The following is a 27,342-nucleotide window of genomic DNA, read 5'->3' as shown; positions in this document are numbered from 1 at the left end:
TGAAATTTGATATTTATAAGGATCTTGTGCTTTTGAGCTTTCAGTTAAATCCCAACCAGATCCAGTGACATTGGGCGGAGTAGAAGGGGGAATCTGGAAATCTTGGAAAACATTTTACGAATGGGCGATCGGTTCTTAATGAAACTTGATTTATAGAAAGATCCTATGTCTCGGATGCTTCATTTTCAATTTGAATTGGATCCGGGGACATAGAGGATTGGAGGGGGGAAACAGAAATCTTGGAAACTGGAAATCTTGGAAAACGCTTAGAGTGGAAAGACTGGGATGAAACTTGATGGGAAGAATAAGCACACGTTCTATATATCTGATTTACATAATTGGAATGGATCCGCTCTCTTTGGGCGAGTTTGGGGGATTTCCAGTTCTTTTTCGAGTTCGGTGCTTCTGGACGTCCTAGGACGATGAAAATTGGTAGGTGTGTCAGGAACCTTTGACTTGATGACAGTCGTTTCCCCGATTTCACCGTCGGGGGGCTGAAGGGAGAGGAAAAATTAAAAAAAAATTAGAGGTATTTTTAACTTAAGAATGGGTGAACGGATCTTAATGAAATTTGATATTTAGAAGGACATCGTTTCTATTAGCTCTTTTTTTCAATCCTGACCGCGTCTGGTGATATTGGGGGTGGTGGAGGGGGAAATGGGAAATCTTGGAAGACGCTTAGAGTGGAGAGATCGGGATGAAGCTTGGTGGGAAGAATAAGCACAAGTCCTAGATACGTGATTGACATAATCTGACTGAATCCGCTCTTTTTTGGGGAGTTGGGGGGGGGGGGGTGTTAATTCGGAAAAAGGAGAAAAATTGAGGTATTTTAAATTTAAGAACGGGTGACCGAATCTTAACGAAATTTGATATTAGAAGGAACTCATGTCTCAGAGGTCTTATTTTGAATTTTGACAGATCCGGTGACATTGGGGGGAGTCAGAGAGGGAAACTGAAAATCTTGGAAAACGCTTAGAGTGGAGAGATCGGGTTGGAACTTGGTGGGTAGAATAAGAAAATTTCGTAGTTACGTGATTGACGTAACCAGAATGAATCTGCTGTCTTTTTGGGGGAGTTAGGGGGGGGGGGTCCAGTGCTTTGGTGAGTTCGGTGCTATTGGAAGTGCCAAGACGACCTCAATTGGTAGGGGTGTCAGGGACCTGCACAAATCGACTTGATTAAGTTGTTTGCCCCGATTCGACCATCTAGGGGGCTGAAGAGAGAGGAAAAATTAGGAAAAATGAGGTATTTTTAACTTACGAGTGGGTGATCGGATCTTAATGAATTTGGATATTTAGAAGGACCTCGTGTCTCAGAGCTCTTATTTTAAATCCCGACCGGCATTAAGCCTCTGATTTTCCTTTTAAATTAATCTGTCGATTCTTATGATATTGCTAGAGTTCATGCCACATGAGCTCTTGGCTTTTCTGACCTCGTCACACGTGCTACATGAGCTCCTAGCTCTTGTTGAGTCTTGTTTCATTTGCAAAAGATAGTAGAAAAACATATTAAGGGTGCTGAGAGGGGGAAATCAATTTCGCCAAATTTGTGACAATAATTGCTCGTTTAAAGATATTAGATTTATTTATTTAAATATGGTAAACAAAATTGTAGTTCTCTCGAAAAGCTAAAAATCTTCCTACAGAGAAATAGAGTGTTTACTGATAACACGTGCTGTGACTTAAAAAATGTTCTTTCTTATTACTGGCTCGCAACAATGCGTCACAGCAATGAACCTATGGAATTAAAATGCAATTTTTTGGAAAGGAAATTTATGACAGTAATCTCTTTTGTCTCACTGAAGGCATTTGTCCCTCTGCTTAGTGGGAAAATCTGAGCAGAGAAAGTTGTTTTCCGAGACATAGTTAAGGTTTTTCTAATAATTATTTAGAAATTTCCAATGGAACAGTTCCTTTGGGGCCAGTAGTGACGTCTGCTATGCTATTGTTCATTATGTGCTATGTATGTGTTAACGTGCACTGAAGTTAGTGGCGAGAAAAGTCCTATTTAAGTACTTAGGATACCAATTTAAGGTGTTTTTTTAAATGATCATTTTGTAAATGATCAACGGGGTCGCTTTTAAAATGGTGGTGTTTATGAAGAGAATGAAATTTTAGCCCAAAAGCTTAATAATTTCGCTATTTTTGTTTCGCCGAAAGTTTACAAGACATTCATAAATGCGACAACAAAAAGCATTTTACTGCAATAAGGATCAAAATGGGTTTACAGTATTTGAAAGTACTTAAGTATATTAGATATAACTCAATGCAAAAATGAGCACTGTAGAGCAAGGGCGTGTCAAGGATTTTTATTCGCGGGGGTTTATCTTTTTCTATAGGGGCAGGTACCAAAAAAAAACTTTTAAAAACGCATCAAAAATTTGTTGATATCCATTTTTTATGTTTTTACTAGTCAGGCAAAACAATTTGGGAGGGGGTTCAACCCGGTACCCCCCTCCATGGATACGGCCTTGCTACAGATTTGGTATAAGTTTTACATTGATAAAATATTGACCCCTCAACTACCATACTAAGCCCATTAAGTGCGTTTCAGTACCCACTGAATTTTGATGATGGGTATTTTTTATTAAATCATCCACACTCGAGTTGATCGTTCTTTTGTGATTTTGGACAGTTATATAGTTAAATGTTATACTGAAATTACCTTATTTATTTTCAGATTATTATCTGAATCTACCTTATTCAGAAATAAGGTAGATTAGAAGTGTGAGACCAGTGGTGCAGAGTAACGAAGGCAACTTCGTTACTCTTTTCCATTTTTCAATGAAAATATCCTCCCCTCTAATTCATTCTTCTTTTTGTGATCGATTTAATCCTTAATTTCCAACGTTTCCCTAATTTCCAACGTTAAATGAAATCCCTAATTTCCAACGTTTATTGCATAATTTTAAGGTTCTCTTAAAAAAAAGATAAAATCTCATGCCCACTGTTTAACAATAATATTGACAGATTTATGTATATAATTTGCATACATCTGTACTTAAGATATTCGTCTGTTTAGCGTTAACCCCAGGGACTCCACCCATAAGAAGAAACCATGTTGAGGATTTCTCCTTCTTGGGACAGGTTCGTCTTGTCAGAAGTTTGTGACAACTAAGTGCTACAATAAAATCAAGCCACTTAAGAATAGCTTTTATTTTCAATCGAGAATGGGTCCTTTTAAAAGGGGTCAGACCAGACCCACAGCCCTTGGATGACCAGACCCGGATCGAATAGGCACGGAATCCGATTGTTTTTTTTGTGGGGCCCTCTATATATTAAATATTTATATAAAATATACTTGCATATTAGTTTATGTATGTAAAGTAGCTAACGTACGTAGTGCAAAAGCTCTAGTGTAAGACTATCCCCGACTAAATGTAATAAATTTGGCATGAACTTTTACGGGTATCGATTGTCTATATTATAAAGTATATATTGAATAATAATAAACACACTAATAAATCTCATCCAGCAATGCAAACTTAAAATAAACATATTTTTAATTATTTGAATAATTCACAATTTTGTTACTTATCGTCAAAAACAGTTAGATTTAAATGACATTTTTTTTGTTCATTTTTGTCGCAACTCAGGGCCCATTCAAGTGCAGGGCCCGGTTGGGCCCAATCGTCCCAATCGCCCTTTATCTTACCCTGTAGAAGACATTAAGTATATAATTTTTGGGTAAATTTTTGGCGTTCGTAAGAGACTGCTGGCAAAACAGCTGTTTCAAACCCTGTCTCCTCTTTATCTGGAAATTGTTTTGCCGACTTACCACCCCTCTCCCTATGGGGAAACCTGAATTCCAGATGGGGCTCTTGTACTTGAGGATTTATTGTATGTATCTTATTAATGGCATGGTAAGGAGTTTGATCATACTACGGAAAACAATCAGAAGCCTCCCTATTTAGTCGGAAAATGAGCTGCCCTCTTCCTTAAACGTGGCTCCAATTCTACTACTAGGACTACAAGTCTATCCTAATCATGTGAATTAAATAAAAAAACTAGTTTTTTTTAAATTGAAAGTAAGAAGCGACATTAAAACTTAAAACGAACAGAAATTACTCCATTTATGAAAGGGGCTATTCCCTTTTCAACGCCCCGCTCTTTACGCTAAAGTTTGACTATTTCTCTCAATTCTACTTTATAAAACATTAATTTTATATAAACGTTTTTTAGAGTTTCGTTTACTATTGAGCCGGGTCGCTCCTTGCAACAGTTCGTTACCACGAACTGTTTGATTGCTCGATTGAATTGACCAAATATGCTCGGAAATAAGTTAAAATCTCGAAAATAAGAGTTTTCTTTTATTTATTTGAATCTGCTTATTTAAGCAGATTCAATACCGTGATTCAACCGTGGTTTTCTGCCACCGTATATTTTCCGCCACCCAGGGAATCTTGCATCATCAAGAGGATTAGTTGGGTCAGAATAGGCAGGTTAGGTTAGTCTATGTCTGTGTTTTGTCTATATCTGTGTCTATGTCTATTTCTATATTTATGTCTATGTCTGTTCTTATGTCAATGTCTATATCTATGTCTATGTTTTTGTCTATATCTGTGTCTTTGTCAAGTCTATCTCTATGTATATTCTGACCTACCTGAATTAAAAAGTGGCGAAAAACCGCGGTGGTGTTTAAACACTGCTACGGAGGGACCAAGTGAATCTAGAATTTTGCCTTGGGGAGTGGAGACGGGTTGATCGAAGGACACAGTGTGTAACACGTTCTAAAATTACGTATCTGCAATGTTTCGAGAACGCGGAGTTGGATCTTTCAGGCAATTTTAGGGGAAAGATGGGTGGGCAAGGGGACCTGCAAGTTTATTTTGGGAAAGGAGATAGAGTTGTTTGTTTTCTATCTATTTACAGTTAAGCAGAGAGGCAAATTTTATCTGTAATATCTTGGGAACGACCTTGGGGGATCAATTTGAAACTTGATATTGCTGCGTGTGTGGGATGGGTAGTGGGGGATAGGATCTCGAACTTTGACTTGTGGAGGGGAGGCAACGCTTTTTGTTCCAACCTGCCTGATAATTTTGAATTGATAGGCCACTGTGTGACTATTCCCGGTGACACAGCGAGGAAAATTGAAAGAAACTACATAAACACAGGATATCAAAATAGCGTATCTCTAGTGTCTCAGAGACGGCTTAGGGATCAATTTGAAACTTTAGAGTGCTAGGAGCCAAGTGGAACTAGAGCCAAGGACTAGGAGCCTAGTATAGATCTGAAGATATTATTTGTAGTCATTTTAGGAAAACAGCGTATCTGTAACATGATAGCTTGAAAAACCGAGTTGAAACTTAAACAGAGTGAAGAAAAAGGGAATTAAAATTAAGTTTTTGTTAGTTTGTTCAAATTTGTCCAAAAATAGATGCTATTTTGCTTTTACAATTTTACTGGATCGTCATAAGGGGAGGGAGCTAAAACTGTCTCCGGGTGCCGAAAAACCTAGCTGCGCCTCTGGGGGCTTAAATACCTACTCCCAAACTGAAAAATTGATCGAAAATTTTATTTATTTAAAGCCAAATAAATTTTTGGTGCAGTTGAATATCCTCCCCTCCCAATGGATTGACGCAAAACACACGCTAAATCCAGCTTATATCGTGACGTTCTCCCACAAGTGTCGACGTGAAGACATTGTTTGGCGTATGATTTCATGATGGACTTGAACAATCATTATCGATTCAAGCCTGGTTTCATAGAAATCCAAGCGCTGTTTTTTTCATTACCCTTTTCGTTTGAAAGTGAAAAAGACCAAATTGTTCATGACAGAATAAGAACGAACGAAAAAGTGACGCCTCTTTTTTTGTGCAAGTTCTATTCGAGCCAAAAACGTTGAATAAAGGTTTTGAATGTAAATTTTTGGCAAGGAGCCACCAACTTCACTACTTGAAACAAAGAAAGAATATAAATGTAAGTCATTGTTTAGAGGGCTTATATATAAATTAGTCGTAGCGTAAAATAATGGCGTCTTCACTTATTCTCTTATGAATGACCTGTTACGATATAAGTAGGCTAATGAGTAGGTTTTTTTTCGAGCGCCCTGAAACTCGGTGAAATTTTTCATTGTAGGGCCTGGACCCCCCCCCCCCCTGTATTCGTTCGTGGATATAAGTTGCGCTCGATGCAAGCTAGTGGTTTCTTTTTGTCAAACCCTGTTCAGAATCAACACTTCCATATAATGTTACGGCGCTAGTAATTTTCAACTCCTCTCTAGTTTATGTTAAAGTTTTTTAACGTATTTTTCCACTCCTGTTAGTTTTTTTTGTCCTTTGAAAGAGACTAATGAGAGCTTCTCCCCTTGCTCATTAAAAATTTACCCATTGCTTCCCACTTCCAAAAAAATTAAGTATATATTATCGTTTGACCTTTCATGTTGAACTGTATTGTTTTGCCGGGTAAAACTAGATGGCGTTAACTGTTTTTTCCTAAGACAAACTTGAGTTTTCTGTTTTATCAGTCTCCTATACTCTTTGGTATAGCTTAACATTTTCAAATTGACTGAGTTGTTTCTTTCAACCTATTAATTTTTATTTTTTAGTTTACTATTGTCTTATCAGTTTTTGTAATCTTGGTCTAACTAAACCATATATTGTTTACAGAGAAAAAAAATGCTGTCTTCACCAGTTGTGCCTACAGTGGTTTCTAATCCTGTTTATCGAGAAGATGGACCTATTGATCTTGCTTCCAGGCACAGGAATGTTTTACCAGAAAATGTCACATGGTCAACTACTTCTGCCAAACCACAAATTCAAGTGCCAACATACTTTAATTACGGATATTACCCATTACAAGAGAGGACAGTCTACCCAATCCCAAACATTCCATTAGGGTATGATTACTCCGTGAAAGAAGCCCTTAAAAGACCTGCACCATTAAATGACAGTGAACAAAAAGTCAAACGTAGGCCTCCAGATCTGAATATTAAAAAGGTAGATGCCAATGATTTCCCAGTAAAACCGATATGGAGACCAGTTAGTCCTACTGTGATATCTAAGGGTGAGCCCCCTCAGCTGTCTGACAAGCCTCATGTAAGCAGTTGTCAAAGTGTTGGTGTTGCAACACATTCAACAGTTCCAAAGCAAGCTAATCCCGTACGTATTCTCCAGTTTTATTAATTTACAATATGCAATCCAGTCATATATAAAAAGACGTTTTGTAACATTAGAAATTTTTTCACTTTGTGGCAAAAAAACTTTTCAAGTTTTCTCCTTAGAATCATATTTTCAGACTTATCCCCCCTCCCACCGGAAATGTCTACACGTGCTTGTGAGCAAAAAGAGTGCCTATCAGTAACAGTGATATAAAATCTAATTTAGATTTAGGAAATTTTAGATTTAAGAAAGCATATTAAATATTAAAAAATATCTGCAAAATTTTAAATATCCCGAGAAGGAGTTTTGACAGCTCTGAAATGCCTCTGGCTACGCCCCTCCTCAATAAGTTGGTTACCTGGAATTTATATTTGTAGATGTACTCACTTCAACCTTAACGAGTGGAACATGGAGTTGTCTCGATTACTTAGGGTTTCGGTTATCTAGTTTTGATAAACACATTCCTTGCTTTTGATACACCTTTGCTTATTGGCCTGCTTTTTCTGTTTTTTTTTTTTTTGCTAGAAGCAAATTAATCGGATCCGAGTGAAAATATCACTGTTTGTATGTATAGGTCATTTTCCGACATGACTCCATTTTGATGCCTATTGGTCGCGAAAAACTTAAATCAATACATTTTATATTGCTTTAAATATTTTGTATACTATACAATTGTGTAAATGTCGATCTTTATTCCTTAAAATTCAACATTGTATTGTTAACCCCCTAACCACTTCTCAGTCGCATATGTGCTGTCCTACTTCCTATCCCCAGCCCCAGCCCCCTCAGAAATCTTATGAAAAATAAATACAAATATGAAATTCTTGGAAACATTCTACCAGTATAAACTTATTCAGCCTGTATAGCCTAACTGCTTAGAATAGATTGGCCAGTCTTGCCATAACTTATAGAGCTTGGATAAGAGATCTGAACTAACGACAGAAAACTAAAAACTGAGAATCTTAAAAAACATTTAATTTCCTGTCTTGTTCCTGAGATACAGATATTCAGATCTAATGAAACTCACTTCATTAGAAAATGTGAATTTTGCGTTTGCGATTAAACGGAGAAGAATTTTCTTTTTAAGTTTCAGGGAAGGATAGTCCCTAAAAATATTCTTACATACCTGCTAGGAAAATGTTAAAAATCATCTCAAGGGAAATATCATTTCAGCAATTTGGCAGCTTTGGAGCTCCCTGTGGTCTCTCTGGGAGCTCCCTCTGATTGAAAGCCTTGCACAGTGGACATATTATTTATTTTGTCCGTATTGTCATTCGATGGGCAGTCCTTTGCTTAATTAAATAAAAAAAACAAGTTTTTTTAACTGAAAGTAAGGAGCGACATTAAAACTTAAAACGAACAGATATTACTTCGTATATGAAAGAGGCTGCTTCCTCATCAACGCCCCGCTCTTAACGCTAAAGTTTGACTCTTTCTCTCAATTCTTCTTTTTAAAACAGTAAAAAACTTTAGCGTAAAGAGCGGGGCGTTGATGAGGAAGCAGCCTCTTTCATATACGAAGTAATTTCTGTTCGTTTTAAGTTTTAATGTCGCTCCTTACTTTCAGTTAAAAAAACTTGTTTTTTTTATTTAATTTCTGAACGTTTTTGAATGAATGCATGTTTTTATTTTGGCTCTCCGCAGAGGAATAATTAAAACGAAATTTGCATTTTTTATTTTTTTTTGGCTAAATGGCTTTCTCATAATTTTGATCGAATGATTTTGAGAAAAAAAGAGCGGGGGAAGAAGCCTAGTTGCCCTCCGAATTTTTGGTTAATTAAAAAGGCAACTAGAACTTTTAATTTTTTACGAATATTTTTATTAGTAAAAGATTTACGTAACTTATAAACTAGCTTACGTAAAGAACTTTTGTATTCTCATATTTTTATTACATATATGAGGGGGTTCGCCCCCTTGTCAGATCCTCACTCTTTACACTAAAGCTTAAATTTTGTCCCAATTCATTAAGAATGACCCCAGAATCACAAAAGCCGTAGAATAAATAGTTGAAATTACTAAAAATACTTTAGAGTAAAGAGCGAGGTATTAGGAGGAGGTGAGCCCCTCAAATGGGTAATAATTTCTGTTTGTTTTAAGTTTTAATGCTGTTCCTTACTTCCAGCTGAAAGAACTTTTTCATATTTATTTTTTCATTGTTTTTTTTTTTAAATAATGCTAGTAAATCCTGCGCTCCCTTCATGGAGATTTTCTTCCCCCATGACAAATTATCGATGTAAAGTTCCCCCAGCATATCCCCCTCTTCTCAACCCCTCCCCCAACCAAAAATCCTTCTGAAAACGCCTGTACACTTCCCAATAACCATTACTATATGTAAGCACTGGTCAAAGTTTGTAACTTGTTGCCCCTCCCACGGGGACGGGGGGGGAGTAAGTCGTCCCCAAAGACATAGTTATAAGGTTTTTCGACTACGCTGAATAAAATGGCTATCTCAGAATTTTGATCCGTTGACTTTGGTAAAATAATTAGCGTGGGAGGGGGCCTAGGTGCCCGCCAATTTTTTTGGTCACTTAAAAAGGGCACTAGAACTTTTCATTTCCGTTATAATGAGCCCTCGTGCAACATTCTAGGACAACTGGGTCGATACGATCACCCCTGGAAAAAAACAAAACAAAACAAAAAAACAAACACGCATCCGTGATCTGCCTTCTGGCAAAAAATACAAAATTCCACATTTTTGTATGTAGGAGCTTGAAACTTCTACAGTAGTGTTCTCTGATACGCTTAATCTGATGGTGTGATGTTCTTTAAGATTCTATGACTTCTAGGGGGCGTTTCCCCCTATTTTCTAAAATAACGCAAATTTTCTCAGGCTCGTAACTTTTGATGGGTAAGACTAAACTTGATGAAACTTATATACTTAAAATCAGCATTAAAATGCGATTCTTTTGATGTAGGTATTGGTATCAAAATTCCATTTTTTAGAGTTTTGGTTACTATTGAGCCGGATCGCTCCTTACTACAGTTCGTTACCACAATCTGTTTGACAACTGGTAAAATATTATCTTTTTCTTTATTTTAAACTAGCCTCTCGTTAGCCTTTCGAACTGTTGTCACTCAAAATCTAATATCAATTTTTACCAAAATTTAAAGGATGCATCATTTAGGGGCTAAATGAGCTAAGAGGGAGCTTTCTTGGGGTGGGTGGTCGTGAGCCCCTTCTTGGAACTTTAAAGTCGACATCGAAAATAAATACAGTAGCAGTGGGAAATTTTGTCCGGAAGGGTCTTAATATTTAAAGTTGATTGTTACATAATTTAGTTTGTTTGTTGTTGTATATGTATGTATACGGCCTGAAAAATGGCTTTAAATACAGTCATTCATTCATTTTAGTAATTTGGCAGCTTTAGGAGTTCCCTGTGATGCTGGGAATTTTTGTCAATGGATCCTTTATGTTTGAGACAATCAGTAAACGTTGAGGCTCGGAAAATGATTTTTAAGGTATTGAATGGCCTTTTAGGCCGTTTCTTTAAAAGTGGAAAATTAGCGTGCTCATAGCACCTGCAGTATTTATTATGATGGCTTGAGGTATGGGGTTATCAGTATCCATTATATGGTATAAATTGGTAAATGAAAGTCGTGGTTGGGCTTTTGAGGGAGTGGTGATAAAACTCTAAAAATTTTATACATAAAAACGGAATAAGTTGATTTCGGATGCGAGTGGTTGACAATTTCCTGAAGTGGTAACAGCCGTGTTATAGCGACTAGATCTTAGGATTCATCATAAGCTTAGTAACTGTTGATCGAGACTGGTAAGGGAAGCACGGGAGGGGGTCACTTTCAAAAATTACTTACACCATATGGCACATGCCAAGCGTAGACGAAGTCTGTCACACGTGGTGGAAGCTGAGCAAGGTCTGTTGGAAGATGTGTGGTAATAGTAGTCTTCTGAAATGTAGAATAAGTGGTGGGAAGTGGGCACCCCCCACCCCCCCCCCGAGAGAAACGCTTAATCCTGAAATTTTTTTTCCAAAAACGACATTCGCGTTAGTTCTGATAGGGATAGTACACAATTTAAACGATTTCTCAATCTGTCTTTTTTTGCAGTAGTGTGCCTTGGATGGTCTAATCTATTGACGATGGTGGGGGTCCCAAATGCGATCGCTCACATATCTAGGGGTTCAACAAAAAATTGCCATTTCGAAGGGATAAAGTATTTCTTAGTTAATCTCCCAAGTGTAGGCCTACATATATAGAGAATTAAATCGGAACAAAATCTTGCAGCCTATTCTATCTGATGTAAAGTTGGAAAAAGGTTCGATGTTTTATTCTGCGGATATAGTTCTTTTTCTTTGGAGAATGTTTTTTTTTTGCTATCCTAAAATGATCATCTATCACTTTCCATATTAGAAGCGCATTAAATTCAAATCTCATATATTCTACTAATTACAACTGTTATACTTAACGAAAAAGTGATGTTTGCATGTTCTGAATTATTAATTGGTTGGAATATCCATGTGCATTCGAAGGAATGTATTTCGGTGAGAGTCTATCTTTTCCTTTTTCTTTTTTGCTTGAGGGGGAGGTGGGTCAAATCAGCAAAACTGGCAAAGCCTTAAGAACATTTAATGTATTCCTCCTAGTTTTGGTTGTTCAGGTCCACGTGGCAACAATCAGTTTTTTCGCATATTCAAGTCAAACTAGTAATATAATTAAAAAAAGGAAATAATAGATTAAAGATCCCTATATCAGAGCAGAAGAATTTTCAGTGAGTGAGTTTCATTTTTTTTTATAGCTACTAGGGCTTTAGATTACTATGATTATGACTGTTGGAAATACCATTATAATATAATCAAAGAGTCAAACAGGTCCACTTTCTGAGGATGACCTGAAATGGGACCAAAATACGAAGTTCTCTTTAGGCCACTATTTTTTGGAAGGGGACTATTTCGGACCAATCTTGCAGGAATTTTCGCCCTCCCTACAGGGGAGCAACCTTAATGATGGTATCAAGCAGTGCTGCAACAAGTACTCCAAATTTTTGCTTAAGTATCAAGTATTAAGTACTCATTGTTTTTTTTACTTAAATATCAAGTAATAAGTACTTTCTAAATTCTTACTTAAGTATCAAATATCAAGTACTTGCCAAAATTGTACTTAAGTATTACTTCAAGTATTTATCCTAGGTATATATATATATATATATATATATATATATATATATATATATATATATATATATATATATATATATATATATTATATTTAAATATAAATATAAATATATATATTTTTCTGATATCAAGCCCATGCTACCTTATTTTAAAGCCATTCTGAAGGCTTCTTAGCCCCTTCCCTTGCCTATAAAATGTCCTCTCTCATTCCTCTCTTGGAAATCTTAATCAAGAACCAAAATTTCCGTTTTATCACTTTTAACCGTTTCCCTTGTTCGGCTGGTACAATTTTCAACACAACGGCTTGAAAGGAAAAGACTATCAAAACAATCAAGTGCAGTCAAAAACTCTTCATTGGATCAGACATATCACATGACAGGATTAACACAGTGCACGTAGAGTTGAACTTCTGGCGATTAGTGTTGAATCAAATCTGGCACGTTTGAAAAAATACAGGGTTATTCTGAAACATGTGGGAATGATGGAAAAAATATTGAAAGTGTTGCTTTCCATTGTTTGGCTGGTACACACCAAATGAAGTCCAAAAAATAATCTGAACTAATTTTCAACACAATGGCTTGAAAGCAAAAGACTTTCAAAACAATTAAGTGCAGTCAAAAAGTTCTGATTGGATCAGACAGATCACATGAAAGGATTAATGCAGTGCACATAGAGTTGAACTTCTGGCGATTAGTGTTCAGTCAAATCTGAGACCTTTGAAAAAATACAGGGTTTTTCTGAAACATGTCGGAATGGTGGAAAAAATATTGAAAATAGAAGAATAAACTTTGGATTGGCTTTAAAACAGATAAAAGGTAATAAAGTAGTTCATTCTCTGATTCAATAAGTAAAAACCTTAGCAACAAAAAAAAAACAACTTAAATTTAAAAGTAATGAGCCAAGTGAGTCAGTTGCAGACTTTTTTAATAAGAGATATCAAAGCTCAATAAAAAGGAGCAGTAAAAATCTACACTTTTGACAGCTAGCTCTCAGCGTGCTGAAAGAAAAGAAGGGCATGAAATTGAAGTCTTGATTCACACTTTGATGACATGTCTCGCCTTCGGCATCTTTACATGGAAACTGCCTCAAGTTTTCAAGTTAAATTTCAGACACGCTATGAAAATGCATGGCATCTATATCCTTTGGCTGGTTTTCACTCAAGCAAGACGTGTGCTGTGTAGTCAATTCAGATGGTCGGTAAAACTCCCTACAAACATATATTATAAAATCACGGGCCTGCAGCGAGCCCGCTGATTCAGACGCATTCCATACGGCTGGTCAAACTGCAGATTGAATGAATGAATGAACTTTATTATCCGTAAAAGTATAAAAAAAAACACAAAGTACGGAGTATTATAAATAAACAAAAACAATAAAACAACAAGAAAAAAATTCAAACTGACAAAAGACAACCTCGACTAATTGACCAGTATCAATATGGAAAAAAAGACTGCATAGGGTCGTAAACGTGAATAAAGTAGATAGTCTTTTTACATAAATCATCACTGGAAGACTGAATCCAAGAAGTCATATGTATTAAACCAAATCGAGCAATTATTTTTCTGTTTTGGTGCCATCTAGGAAGCCTGAAGAGGAATTGCAATATCTGAAATAAGCCGCACGTAGAGTATGGCGATTTTTATTACGAAATTGATGAGCCATGCCTAATAAAAACAAAAGCACAGGGGTGCAATAAGCGTTATAAATCATGCACAAACCGTTGCGGTTGTAACAGCTTTTGTTAGAGGATTTTTTTCCGTAAGCGACGCGTAGGTCTTTTACGGCTTGATTCACTAGGGATGAAAAGGACTAGTGGAAAGTGTTGGACCGAAACACAGACCAAGCCAACTAACTAAAGAAGAACATGGCAGAATTGCAGTCCCAGCAACGAATGGAGCAACCGCATAAGAGCTATTAAAACAAACAAACTCGCATTTAGACGCAATAACTGACAGTCCAATCTTAGATAGTTCATTGGGTAATTCAGTAAAATTGGAAAGCAATCCACGGCGAGTCCGGGCAACAAGAAGAACGTCGTCTGCATGTGCAACAGAAGACAAACCAATATTACCGTACGAAACAGAACTTTTAAGGGGACACAGGCACGATGCAAGCACACATTTAAATATACTAGAAGACAATACGGCAGAAGTTGCAACCTATCTATTTCTAGCAGCAGTTTTCACACAATGAAGTGGCAAAAACCATGAGACTAATTCGAAAATCTTCTGAGAAAAAAGGAATAAAACAAGAACTAAGAGCTCATATGGCACTTGTGACGAGGTCGGAATAGCCAAGAACTCATATGGCATGAGCTCTAGCAAAATTATAAGAATCAATAGATTAATTTAAAAGAAAAATCAGAGGCTTAATGCCGGTTGGCATTTAAAATAAGAGCTCTGAGACACAAGGTCCTTTTAAATATCAAAATTCATCAAGATCCGATCACCCAATAGCAAGTATAATACATCATTTTTCTAATTTTCCCTCTCCCTTCAGCCCCCTCCCCCAGATGGTTGAATCGGGGAAATCAACTTTATCAAGTCAATTTGTGCAGGTCCCTGACACGCCTACCAATTTTCATTGTCCTAGCACGTCCAGAAGTAGCAAACTCGCCAAAGCACTGGACCCCCCCTAACTACCCCAAAGAGAGTGGATCGAGTCCGGTTCCATCAATCACGTATCTACGACATTTGCTTATTCTACCCACCGAGTTTCATCCCGATCTCTCCACTCTAAGTGTTTCCCAAGATTTCCGGTTTCCCCCTCCAGCTCTCCCCCAATGTCACCAGAACTGGTCGGGGCTTAAAATAAGAGATCTGAGACATGAGTTCCTTCTTAATATCAAATTCAAAAATACCTCACGAACGGCCACCCGCTCTTAAATTAAAAATACCTCAATTTTTGTAGTTTTTCCGAATTAACACCCCCTCCAACTCCCCCAAAGAGAGCGAATCCATTAGTTATGTCAATCACGTATCTAGGACTTGTGCTTATTCATCCCACCAAGTTTCATCCTGATCACTCCCCCCAAGCGTTTTCCAAGATTTCCAGTCCTCCCCAAATCCCCCCAATGACACTGGATCCGGTCGGGATTTAAAACATGAGATCCGAGTTCCGAGATCCTTCTAAATATGAAATTTGATCCGATGAAACTCAAGATCTGAACACTCCTTCGTAAGTTGAAAATACCTCATTTTTTCTAATTTTTCAGAATTAACCCTCCCCCCAACTTCCCAAAAGAGAGTGAATTCGTTCTGTTTATGTCAATCGCGTATATAGGACTTGTGCTTATTTTTCCCACTATGTTTCATCTCGATCCCTCTACTCTAAGCATTTTCGAAGATTTTAGGTTTCCCTCTCCAATGTCACCTGATCCAGTAGGAATTTGAAATAAGAGCTCTGAGACATGATATCCTTCTAAATATAAAATTTAATTAAGATCCGATCTAATTTTTGGCCTCCCACTCCCCCCCTCCAGATGCTCGAATCGAGGAAACAACTATTTCAAATTTGATCTGGTCTGGTCCTTGATACGCCTGCCAAATCTCGTTGTCCTAGCTTATTTGGAAGGGCCTAAACTAGCAAGACCGGGACTGACAGACCGACAGACCGACAGAATTTGTAATCAGTGTATGTCACTTGGTAAATACCAAGTGCCATACAAAGTAATTTTTATCTGGGGATAAAATATTTGGTTGAAGGTTGGCTTCAGTATGACTTAATTTGGAAAAAGGTTATTTCCAGGCTTTGGGCAAGCCATGGGTGGAAGTAGTTACAGGTCCTACGAAACTGAAGGAAAACTCGACTTTCTTAAAACTTGAAAACCCCTCCCCCTCGCCCCATCTTAGATAGGGCTTATGATATCAGAGATCGATATGAGCCCTGGTCCTGGTCATCATTGGTCTAGCTTTCATTTGGATCCGTTGCTTTGGATCCGTATTTGCAAGTTATACTAAATTAAACCAAAAGCTTGACTTTTTCAGCACTTAAAACACACTCCCCATCGTTCTATTTGAGCTAGGGATTTCATCTCAAAACTTGATGCCTGTCACGGTTTTAGGCACCTTTGGTTCAATCTTCACTGACATCCATCAATCTCTCGCAAGTTACACTGAATTAAATGAAAAACTCAACTTTTTTTAGTACTTAAAGCCCCCTCCCCCTAATTAAGCTAGGGTCTTCATCTCCAAACATTATGCGTCTTATGGTTTTGGCATTTTTGGCTTGACTTTCATTGAGATCCACCACTTCATTCGCAAGTTAAATTGAGTCAAACAAAAAACTCAACTTTTTTAGCACTTAAAATCCCCTCCCCCTCACCCTAATTAAGCTTGGGTCTCCATCCCAGAAATCAATGCATTTCATACTCTTAGGCATCTTTATTCAATTTTCATCGAAATTCATCTCTCCATTTGCAAGTTACAGTGAATTAAATGAAAAACTCGAATTTTTTTTAACACTTAAAGCCCCATCGCTCTAATTAAGCTCAATTTTAGTCCAAATAGTTCAATTTTAATACAAATCTGACTGACGGTTCTCCCGCTATACTCGGTTGTACAGACGGGCGGACAGATCTCAAAAACATATCTTGATGGATATTTTTCACTATCCAAATAGGCGATGATGCCTGGACGATGATATGCTATTATTTTCCTTTTTTTTGAATTCAATGAGCCAACACGGCTACCTAAGACGTTGCAAAATCTGTCCGTCCATCTGCCTGTCTGTCCGTCCGTCTGTGTAATCACATATAAGGGGAGAACCGCTGGTTGGATTTGGATGAAAATTTTGATGGCCCAATTTGGTGCCAAGGATCATGAGACACATCAAGTTCAAAGATGAAGACCCTAGCTCAAATAAAACAGGGGGAGAGTTGCTAATAACACTTTCGTTTAATTCAGAGTAACTTGCGACTAAAGTGATCTGAATGAAAATTGAACCAAAGAGGCCTAAGACCATGACAAATCAAGTTTTGAGATAAAGACCCTAGCTCAAATTTAACAAGGGGGAGTTGGTTTTAATTCCTGAAAAATTTAAATTTTTTGTTTAATTTAGTATAACTGGCAAATGGAGTAACGAATCCGAATGAAAACTAGACCAAAGATGCCTGAGATCAGGGCTCATATCAAGTTCTGGTATCACAACCCCTTTATCAAATAGGGTGAGGGGAAGAGGGTTTCAAGTCTTAAGAAAGTTGAGTTTTCTTTTAATTTGGTAGCGCCTATAACTTATGAATGGAGTGACAAATCTGAAGTCAGATTCGTCTGAATACCTGATTTTGCTGGAACGAATTTGACAAAATACCACTGCATTGGATCCAGCTAGAATTCCCTAGACTTGTTTATTGCAGAGAACATTTACATGGGAAAAGATTCATAGCTTCAGCAGTTTTACCAATAATATGGTCCTGAAGATGATGAAATGGTAGAAATCTGGTTCAGTTGACGAGATGACAAAATTTAAACACTAATGTCAGAAATATAAGCCCAAATGGACTACAGTATGCAACATTTAGCACAAAACAAGGGATTTTAGCTCACTGTCGACCAGTGAACTGTGAAATAATTTCAATTTTCTTTTTAATATAACTTTTAAATAAAAATTAAACCAAGTGCTAATCATACTATATTTTTTTTGGCAAAAACAAATACCTTATTTCATATTCAAAAATAGGGCATGGAGCTATATCTGAGTTTACTCTAAATCTAAAGGGTAATGTTTTCTTGTACATTGCCAAAGCACACACACACAAAAGCTATATCTGAGTTTGCTCTAAATCTAAAAGTGATGTTTTCTTGTACATTGCCAAAGCACACACACACAAAATTTTCTTGTCAAAGGTAAAGTATTTGAAAAACAAGTACATTAAAAGTATCTTAAGTAATAAGTATTTCGTAATCTTACTTAAGTATCAAGTAATAAGTACACCGTAGAGTTTTTACTTAAGTATAAGTACAAGTAATAGCAAATTTTACTTAAGTAGTACTTCAAGTAAAAGTGCTTCAAGTAAGTGACAGCACTGGTATCAAGGAAGAGGGACACTAGGTGATTGAGAGTGATCATTCCCACATCAAACAGAATATATCTTTGTCTACTCAAAGGCAAAACGTATTATCGACATTTTTTTAATTTAAAATATATTTTCACTTTTGAACTTATTCAATATTTTTTCCTCATACTCATATGTAGTCGTCAAAAACAAAGGAAGATAGAAAAGAAACGAAGCAATTCCGCTTCGGTATTGCTATTTTTGGGGACAAAAGTGGAACAACCCTGGTTGAAGTAAAAGCTATAGAATCACCAGGGATCTCCATCGACAGTAGCAAGTGTAGACTTGTCACTTTTTGCTGCTGAATGCAACCGCCAAGGGGGTGGTTTGATCAAGGGAACTTGATCAAAGGCAGGTGTAGAGGTATAGAGCACACGGTCTGAAGTATTGACTCGAAGGATAAATGCTGCTTCACCTAATTTTTAGAGCCGTTATTTTAAAATGTTTTATGCTCTTAACCTGGATACGCCATATTAAAGCAATAAATTTGACATTTTGTTGATTGAACCCATATGGGTAAAACCATCGTTGGTAGACTGGCACAGCTGGTTACACGCTGTCCAAGTAGCGCCAACCTTTTTTAAGGAAAACAAAAAGCAGATTAAAATAGGAGGTATATTTAATTCAGTGCCCTGGACTTAGATTATGCTGATGATTCAAGCATCATAGATGAAAGCGTGAGCAAAGTGAATGAACTTTTATAGGTTTTGCGAGTTCAGGGTGCTAGAATAGGTTTGGTAATTAATGCTAAGAAGACTTAGTTACTAAGCCAGGAATAAGTGAGGTTGAAAGGGTGACATTGAATAACGAAAAGCTTGATCAGGTGGGCAGCTTTACTTACCTTGGTATTATTAGTAAAGACGGTGGGAGCAATGAAGATGTTAAAAGTAGAATAGCCATGGCCCAAGGTGTTTTTTACGGTTGAGAAAAGTTTTGAAGAAAAGGAAGCTAAGTCTGCCAATCAAGATTAAAATAATGTGAGTTACAGTGATGACAGTGGTCATATATGGTTCTGAAGCATGGAACCTCTGAAAATTGTGGTTCAATCCCGCTTTTTAGGGATATAATGAGGGAAAGGTTGAGATGGTTAGAGTACGTTCTGTGGATGAAGGATGGCAGATTGCCAAAGACTGTTCTTTTTGGTCAACCGTCTATAGCCAAACGAAAAAATGGTCTTCCTCGGTTGGGGCGGGAGAAGCTAAGTCTGCCAACCAAGATTAGAATATTGGGAGCTACACTGATGACAGTGATCATGTATGGTTCTGAAGCGTAGGACCTCTGAAAAATGTGGTTCAATCCCGCTTTTTAGGGATATAACAAGAGAAAGATTGAGGTGGTTAGAGTACGCTCTGCGGATAAAGGATGGCAGATTGCCAAAGATTGTTCTTTTACGTATACCATCCAGAGCCAAAAGAAACAAAGGTCGTCCTCGGTTGGGTTTCGTTTCGTTTATGTTTTTTATGATGATCGCAGATCAAAGTTAATGTTATTTGTGCCTTTCGTTTATGTTATTTTACTGTGTTCATGGCCGTATATTTGGCTTTAAAATACACTTATCTATCTATCTATCTAATATGCAGAATAATTGAACCTAACACATTTTTGCATCCAGACCCGTTATACTTTACCCCCCCTCCTAATGTGCAAATACATAGCCCATATTTCTTTCTTTTTTTCTTTTTTTTGCAAATTCTTTTGCATATTTCTTTTTTTGCAATATTATGATATTAATAACTTTCAGTTTAATTTTATTATTCTGTAATGGAGTAAATTTCATCAACGAAATCCCTGTTTGACAATCTAAAGATAGTTGAAAGTATATTGCAAATTACTATCAAAGGCAATGCACTAACATCGTCTTAGTAAAGAGCCATATGTCTCCCGTGTATTATTTTTTTTATAACCACCTTGTATGGAAAGCTTGATTGTACAAATTTGTGAGGAGGCTCATTCGATCAGAAATTGAAAGCTAGTGTCCTCTTTAAGGGCTGAAACTGAGTGGAGGTCCATCAACTTCCCCCACCCTTTTTTGAAAAGTGTTTCTCTCCAATTGACTTCAAACTTACAGGACATGTAGACTGGGACCACGGCGAATTCAATGAGGAAAAACTGATTATATTGATTCATATACTCCATGCACATCTCTTTTGTTTCTGAGTGGCGTGTAACTTACTGGGTACTTAAGCTATATAGGGCAAAAGGAACATTTACGGGAAAACAGTTTGAAAAAATGGGGTTATATAGAATCGTGACAACCCAAAATGGGGCAAATATTGTTTTTCTCTGGTCGGCTTGAAACTTTTAATATAAGTAGACTTGACAAGGGACCACATTGTGAACAACGATTTTGAAAGTAAAATTTGGTTGTAGGTAATTTTGGTAATTAACAAAGTAGGTAATTAGGTAAAATTTGGTAATTTGCCTACCGATTTTTTGCGCGGTAAAACGATTCTTTTCGATGACCCGCTCAGAAATTTATCGGGATATAGACATGGCCAAGGCAACCTCCATTAGTTAAAAAAAAAAAATAAAGGAAACATCTTGTTGCGTTGATTCATTGACGTCCGATTTTTTCAAGACAGCAATGCATAACTCAGATGAAAGTGTGAGCAAAAATGAATGAACTTTTAGAGGTTCTGCGAGTTCAGGGTGCTAGAATAGGTTTGAAAATTAATGTTAAGAGGACTAAGTCACTAAGGCTAGGAATAAGCACAGATGAAAAGGCGACGCTGGTTAACGGAAAGATTGATCAGGTGGGCAGCTTCACTTACCTTGGTAGTATTATTATTAAAGATGATGGGAGCAGTGAAGATGTTAGACGTAGGACAGCCAAGGCTCAAGGTGTTTTTCCACAGTTAAAAAAGTTTAGAAGAATAGGAAGATAAGCCTGCAAACCAAGATTAGGATATTAGAAGTTACAGTGATGACAGCGGTCAAATATAGCTCTGAAGCATGGGCGCTCCGAAAAGCGGATGAAGATTTGCCATATGTTTTCCACAGAAATTGCCTACGGATTGTCATGGGTATCCGGCTGACTGAGCGTATTTCAAACAGTAGGCTGTACGAAAGATGTACGCTTTCTAGGGATATAATGAAAGAAAGGTTTAGATGGCTAGGGCACGTTGTGCGGATGAAGGATGACAGGTTGCCGAAGATTGTCCTTTTCGGCCAACCGTATAGGCTAAACGGAAAGCAGGTCGTCCTCGTGTGGGGCGGGAGGACGTCATAAAGAAAGATGTAAAGGAAATGGGAACTTCATGGGAGGGTGTTGAAAGGGAAACTTTGAATAGATTGGGATGGAGGAGGAGCGTGCGTAGCTATGTTGGCCTGAGTCGGCCAACATGGCCTGGGGTGCTGTAGAGACTTGTGGATGATAGTAGCAGTAATACATAACTCATTTTCAATAAATAACCTTGACATGTATTTATTTAAACAGAAAAGCAGCAATATTATTTAAGATGAAAAATATTACTTAAATGGAATGATGGGTGAAGTACCTGTGTATTGAAGAGCTTCTACAGGATTGCCTTAGTCCTATAGAAGATAAGATAAGGGTTCTTTTCTAATCCATTTTAATTAATTTATTTCATAATAACTCGTCAACTGAATGTTAGTGTTGCCACTTTACTTTCTGAAATTCAATATCATATCAAAAAAAAAAAAAAAAAAAAAAAAAAAAAATCAAAGACGAAAAAAAGTACTATCTTGTGAAATTGGTGATAAACTGAAGATTATGCAAAGATTATGCAGTTTACAATCCACATGAGCACAATCCCTCTCCTCATACTCTCATAATTTTGCAGTGAAAATACTGTTTAAAAATTATTAGACAAATTTGCGATTGATCGGACATTTGACTGAATGCTCTAATTGTGTTAAGATTTTCAATTACAAACTAAATATTTGATTTATTAAGTGAAAAACTAAAAGAAAAAACTATACGAATATATATTTTTTCTAAATTAATTTCAATGAACAACGAAGGAAAATAACTAATAAAATATTGTGTTTCAAGAATTTTGTAAAAAGAAAAGTAAAGAGCCAAATTAAAACCTAAAACGAGCCGAAATAAAGTCATTAAATAATTCTAACTTGAACGAACAGAAATTGCAATTGATGAATAAATGAAAGTGAAAACCATTAGAAACTAAAATAATAAATCACATCAATCATAAACGATAGCAGTTACTACTATAGTTGAATGGATTAAATCTAAAAAGAACAGAGAAATTAAAATGAGCACTCTAGTAAACTTAAAACACAAATTACTATGGATAAATAAATAAAACGTAAGCTGAAGTGCAAATGATGCTGAGATTCTTAAATAATTTAGGGGGGCAGTATCCCCACTCTTATTTTTGGTAATTTCTGGGGCAATTTGATAATCCTTTTTAGTTTTAGGTTTTGCTTATTCATTCATTCATAGCACATTCTGGTTGTTTCAAGTTTGGTTGTAATTCTGCGCATGACACGAATATGCAGGAAACCTTAGACATGCATGGTTATTTTTCAGTAGAGCGGGGGTCATCCATCGAAAAGGGAAAAAGACAATAGAAATGAAATTATTAAAATCCACATTGGTGTAAAATTTATTTTTATTTCAAAAGGTACAGAGAGAGGAACCTGCTGAGCCCTAGTGAATTATTGGTTTGAATTTAATTATCAAAACTTGTTGGTGAATTATGTCTAAACGTCTTTGAGAAAAGAAAGCTGATTAAGAAAACAACGTAATATGTATTTCCAATAATAGGAAATTTGGTAATCTTAGTGAAATATTCTACTATAGCACGATAATTCTAACTTAATTACGTTCTGACAATTTCTATTTATTGAATTTTTAGGCTCGCTTCAAGTATAACTTTTTGCCAGGCTCCTCGCTTAACACCCGAATATACCTTTAGATTATGTTCAGAAATTTCATGATTGTGTTGTGTACTGTTTCTGTCTTATTTCTTATCAACAGTTGGTCCATAATCCCGATTTGAAGAAAAAATAAATCAGTAGACGTTTGAATTTATGTATATTAAGGAAGGGGATAATGTATAGTTCAGAAAACGCATCTCGTACCAAGATTACTAGAATTTTTCCACCTCCAAATCGGCCTAACGAACCGGCCACTGCGGAGCACCTTAATTACCAGGACAAAATTATCTATCTGCACCCTGATGTAGGTATATAGGCTGTATGACTGCCTGAATAGTATTGTGTATACTATTTGGAAGAAGGGAGAAGTTAGAAAATATTGGAGTGAAAATACACTTTTATATTTTGAGGCTTCGTTTCGTAATCACTTCGCGTCGAGAGTGATGCTACATGGTGCCTCCATTTAGACCGGTCTCTTGCAAAGATGTGGACATCCTCCTGAATATTTCCACGGCTAAGAATGCACCTGCCGTGTCCTTCCATCTGGTTGGGGGACGACCTCTTGGGCGTTTCCCGCCATGCAGCACGGGATCAAAGTCAAAAATCATTCATGCAGGAGTGTCGGAGGGCATGCGAAGGAGATGTCCGTAACAACGCTGTGTTCGCTGGGCGAGAAACGAAATACATATAAACAAATTTTAATACACTTTTTAATGCTTTATTTTGTAAACACCCCCCCCCATCCGAACAAAATCCTGGATACGCCCTTGCAGTATAGCTACTCAATGCAGAACATAATATAAACGAGAGGTACTTTGACCAACACGCTTTTTTATCGTGATTTGGTTTTATCCTTTATTCATCCCGGATCTAAATGATTAATTGCCCGTTTCAAATACTGCGTCATCAGCTCTTTATTTTATTATCATCACGGTTTTTTTTAAATGGTATTTGCGGTTTAAAGATCGACCTTGAGTAAAAATTATTTATAAAAATAATTGAGTCTGGGCATTGCCATTTTTCTTTGTTTTTTTCCCTTTTTTTTTTTAGCATGGATCGAAAACCCAAAAAGACGTTCAATTTTGTTTCCCATTGAATCTGGTAAACACTTTCTTCGATTCATTCGATGCACTGTTTCGATTTATTTAATTTTTTTTTTCATTCAGCGTTTCATCCAAGGGTCTTATTTTACTTGGCTCTAAAATTAATGCTGGTGATTACATCAGAAAGGAAAGACAAGTCATATTTTTCATAACTGGCAAGGACAATAAAGAAAACGTTAAAATTTCACTTGAAGAAAAGACTGGCGGAGATAACTTAAAAAATGCTGTTTTGTGTTTTTTAATTACATGTTTTGATTTTCTAGCTTACATATTTCTCTCGCGAAATAATTGCTTATTTTGCAACTTTCATTTTGCCAAGATTGGAAGTAATAATAAAACTTTCCTACGAACAATTATCAAACCATAAATGTATTTTTTTGCGGTACCTTGGATACGCCTTATCCCAAGGTACAAATGTGGTATTTTATCAGAGAAATTTTATGCCAAGGTAGTTACAAGTAGGGATATATTGTATCCTATCTTTGGTAAGTTTGGAGTAGAGAAGAGAAATAGCAATGGTAAGCCCATATGTTAATATGGTACTCAAATGGTCAGGCGGCTTATCTTATTGATTATTTTAGCAGGAATGACGGGACCAATACAGTAGGCTATGTAGGGATGCCGTTATTGATGTGAGAAGTTATTACTACCGTTTAATAGTATCTAGAATTAGTTTAAAACTTAGATTTCAGGAAGTTAAACTACCTTTAGGGTAGTTACGACCCTGATACACTCTGGCTGAAGAGCAGTTGAATATGAAACTTGAGTATCAGGATTCAGCAATATAGAAGATATATACATTATTTTAGTAGATTATAAATTAAATATGTTATATATAATGTACATTATATATAATATACAGTATATATAATATACATAATGGCTGAAGAACAGTTGAATATGAAACTTGAGTATCAGGATTCAGCAATATAGAAGATATATACATTATTTTAGTAGATTACAAATTAAATATGTTATGTATAATGTACATTATATATAATATACAGTATATATAATATACATAATGGCTGAAGAACAGTTGAATATGAAACTTGAGTATTAGGATTCAGCAATATAGAAGATATATACATTATTTTAGTATTTTAGTAGATTATAAATTAAATATGTTATATATAATGTACATTATATATAAAATACAGTATATATATATATATATATATATACATATATATATATATATATATATATATATATATATATATATATATATATATATATATATATATATATATATATATATTGTACTATTTTACGAAGTAGCAGAGGATGTTTTGGGAAGGAAAGTAAGAAAATATATATTTTCTTATATAATGTATGTATTTATATAATGTCTTATGTAATATATGTAACATACATTATATATGTTATATATAATGTGTTGTATTATTGTATAATTTTTATTGTATTATATTTTATTAGTGTATTGTATTATTTTACGAAGTAGTAGAGGATGTTTTGGGAAGGAAAGTAAGAAAAGCAACTAAGAATATTAGCGAAAACGCTTTGTGTGTGATAGATGAGATGGGTTTTGTATAAGAACCCATTTTCTAAAATAACGCAAATTTTCTCAGGCTCGTAACTTTTGATGGGTAAGACTAAACTTGATGAAACTTATATATTTAAAATCAGCATTAAAATGCGATTCTTTTGATGTAGCTATTGGTATCAAAATTGCGATTCTTTTGATGTAGCTATTGGTATCAAAATTTTTTAGAGTTTCGGTTACTATTGAGCCGGGTCGCTCCTTACTACAGTTCGTTACCACGAACTGTTTGATTTGCCTCTTACTCAATCGGACTATCTGTCTTGATTTTTTCTACAATTAGCCATGGCTAATTGTAGAAGTAGTAGAGGATGTTTTGGGAAGGAAAGTAAGAAAAGCAACTAAGAATATTAGCGAAAACGCTTTGTGTGTGATAGATGAAAGATGGGTTTTGTATAAGAAGTTTCTGAGTAATATGTTTTAGAAGAACAAGACGTAAGTGAGGGAAGTTGAAAAGACATTGACGTGTGTATGATACTGACAGTACTAATAGGAATGAAAACAATTAGGCGGCAAATGCGTGCAGCATGGTAAATGAATTTTGAAGTACAGCGGTTACGAAGTTAAAGATCAGAAGATAAAATCTGAAACCGATTTCTAGCGAAATCCGTATTGATTTTGACTATATTAAATAAAAAAAACTAGTTTTTTTTAACTGAAAGTAAGGAGCGACATTAAAACTTAAAACGAACAGAAATTACTCCGTATATGAAATGGGTTGTCTCCTCCGCAGTCCCTCGCTCTTTACGCTAAAGTTTGACTCTTAGCCACAATTCTACTTTTTAAAACAACTAAAAACTTTAGCGTAAAGAGCGTGGGACTGCGGAGGAGACAACCCATTTCATATACGGAGTAATTTCTGTTCGTTTTAAGTTTTAATGTCGCTCCTTACTTTCAGTTAAAAAAACTAGTTTTTTTTATTTAATTTCTGAACGTTTTTGAATTAATGCATGTTTGATTTTGGCTCTCCGCACATAAATTATTGAAATGAAATTAGTATATTAATTTTTTTTTTGGCTAAATGGCTTTCTCTTAGTTTTGATCAGACGATTTTGAGAAATACGGGGTGGGGAAGGAGGCCTAGCTGCCCTCCAATTTTTCGGTTACTTAAAAAGGCTACTAGAACTTTTAATATTCAACGAACGTTTTTATTAGTAAAAAATATACGTAACTTAAGAATTAACTTACGTAACAAACTTTTATATTCTTATATTTTTATTATGTGTACGAGGGGGTTTGTACCCTCGTTAATACCTCGCTCTTTACACTAAATCGTAAGTTTTGTTCCAATTCTTTAAGAATGACCCCTGAATCAAATAGGCCGTAGAATAAATAGTTGAAATCACTAAAAATATTTTAGCATAAAGAGCGAGGTATTTATCTCCTCCTAAATACCTCGCTCTTTATGCTAAAGTATTTTTAGAACCCTACATATGCGTAATAATCTCTGTTTGTTTTAAATTTAAATGCTATTCCTTACCTTCATTTGAAAAAACGTTTTCATGTTTATTTTTTCATTGTTTTTTTTT

At 36.0% G+C, this 27,342-nt stretch overlaps 1 protein-coding gene across 2 annotated transcripts in view; it reads left to right on the top strand.

The window, feature by feature from the left end:
• LOC136033893 (ataxin-1-like) overlaps window positions 1-27,342 on the top strand; it is a 55,721-nt gene that overhangs the window by 14,239 nt on the left and 14,140 nt on the right. The window contains exons 1-2 of one of the 2 annotated variants that reach the window (XM_065714881.1): window positions 4,419-4,437; window positions 6,608-7,099. In XM_065714881.1, coding sequence (XP_065570953.1) covers window positions 6,617-7,099 — 483 coding nt within the window. In that variant the 5' untranslated portion in view covers window positions 4,419-4,437; window positions 6,608-6,616. Of the gene's footprint in view, window positions 1-4,418; window positions 4,438-6,607; window positions 7,100-27,342 lie in introns of those variants that run through there. The other variant, XM_065714880.1, reaches the window with a different exon arrangement.

The sequence above is a fragment of the Artemia franciscana genome, chromosome 12, assembly GCF_032884065.1.
Source record: "Artemia franciscana chromosome 12, ASM3288406v1, whole genome shotgun sequence".
Classification (NCBI taxonomy): Eukaryota; Metazoa; Arthropoda; class Branchiopoda; order Anostraca; family Artemiidae; genus Artemia; species Artemia franciscana.
Note: the sequence above shows the minus strand (reverse complement) of the source record. Positions and strands in the feature narration are given on the sequence as shown.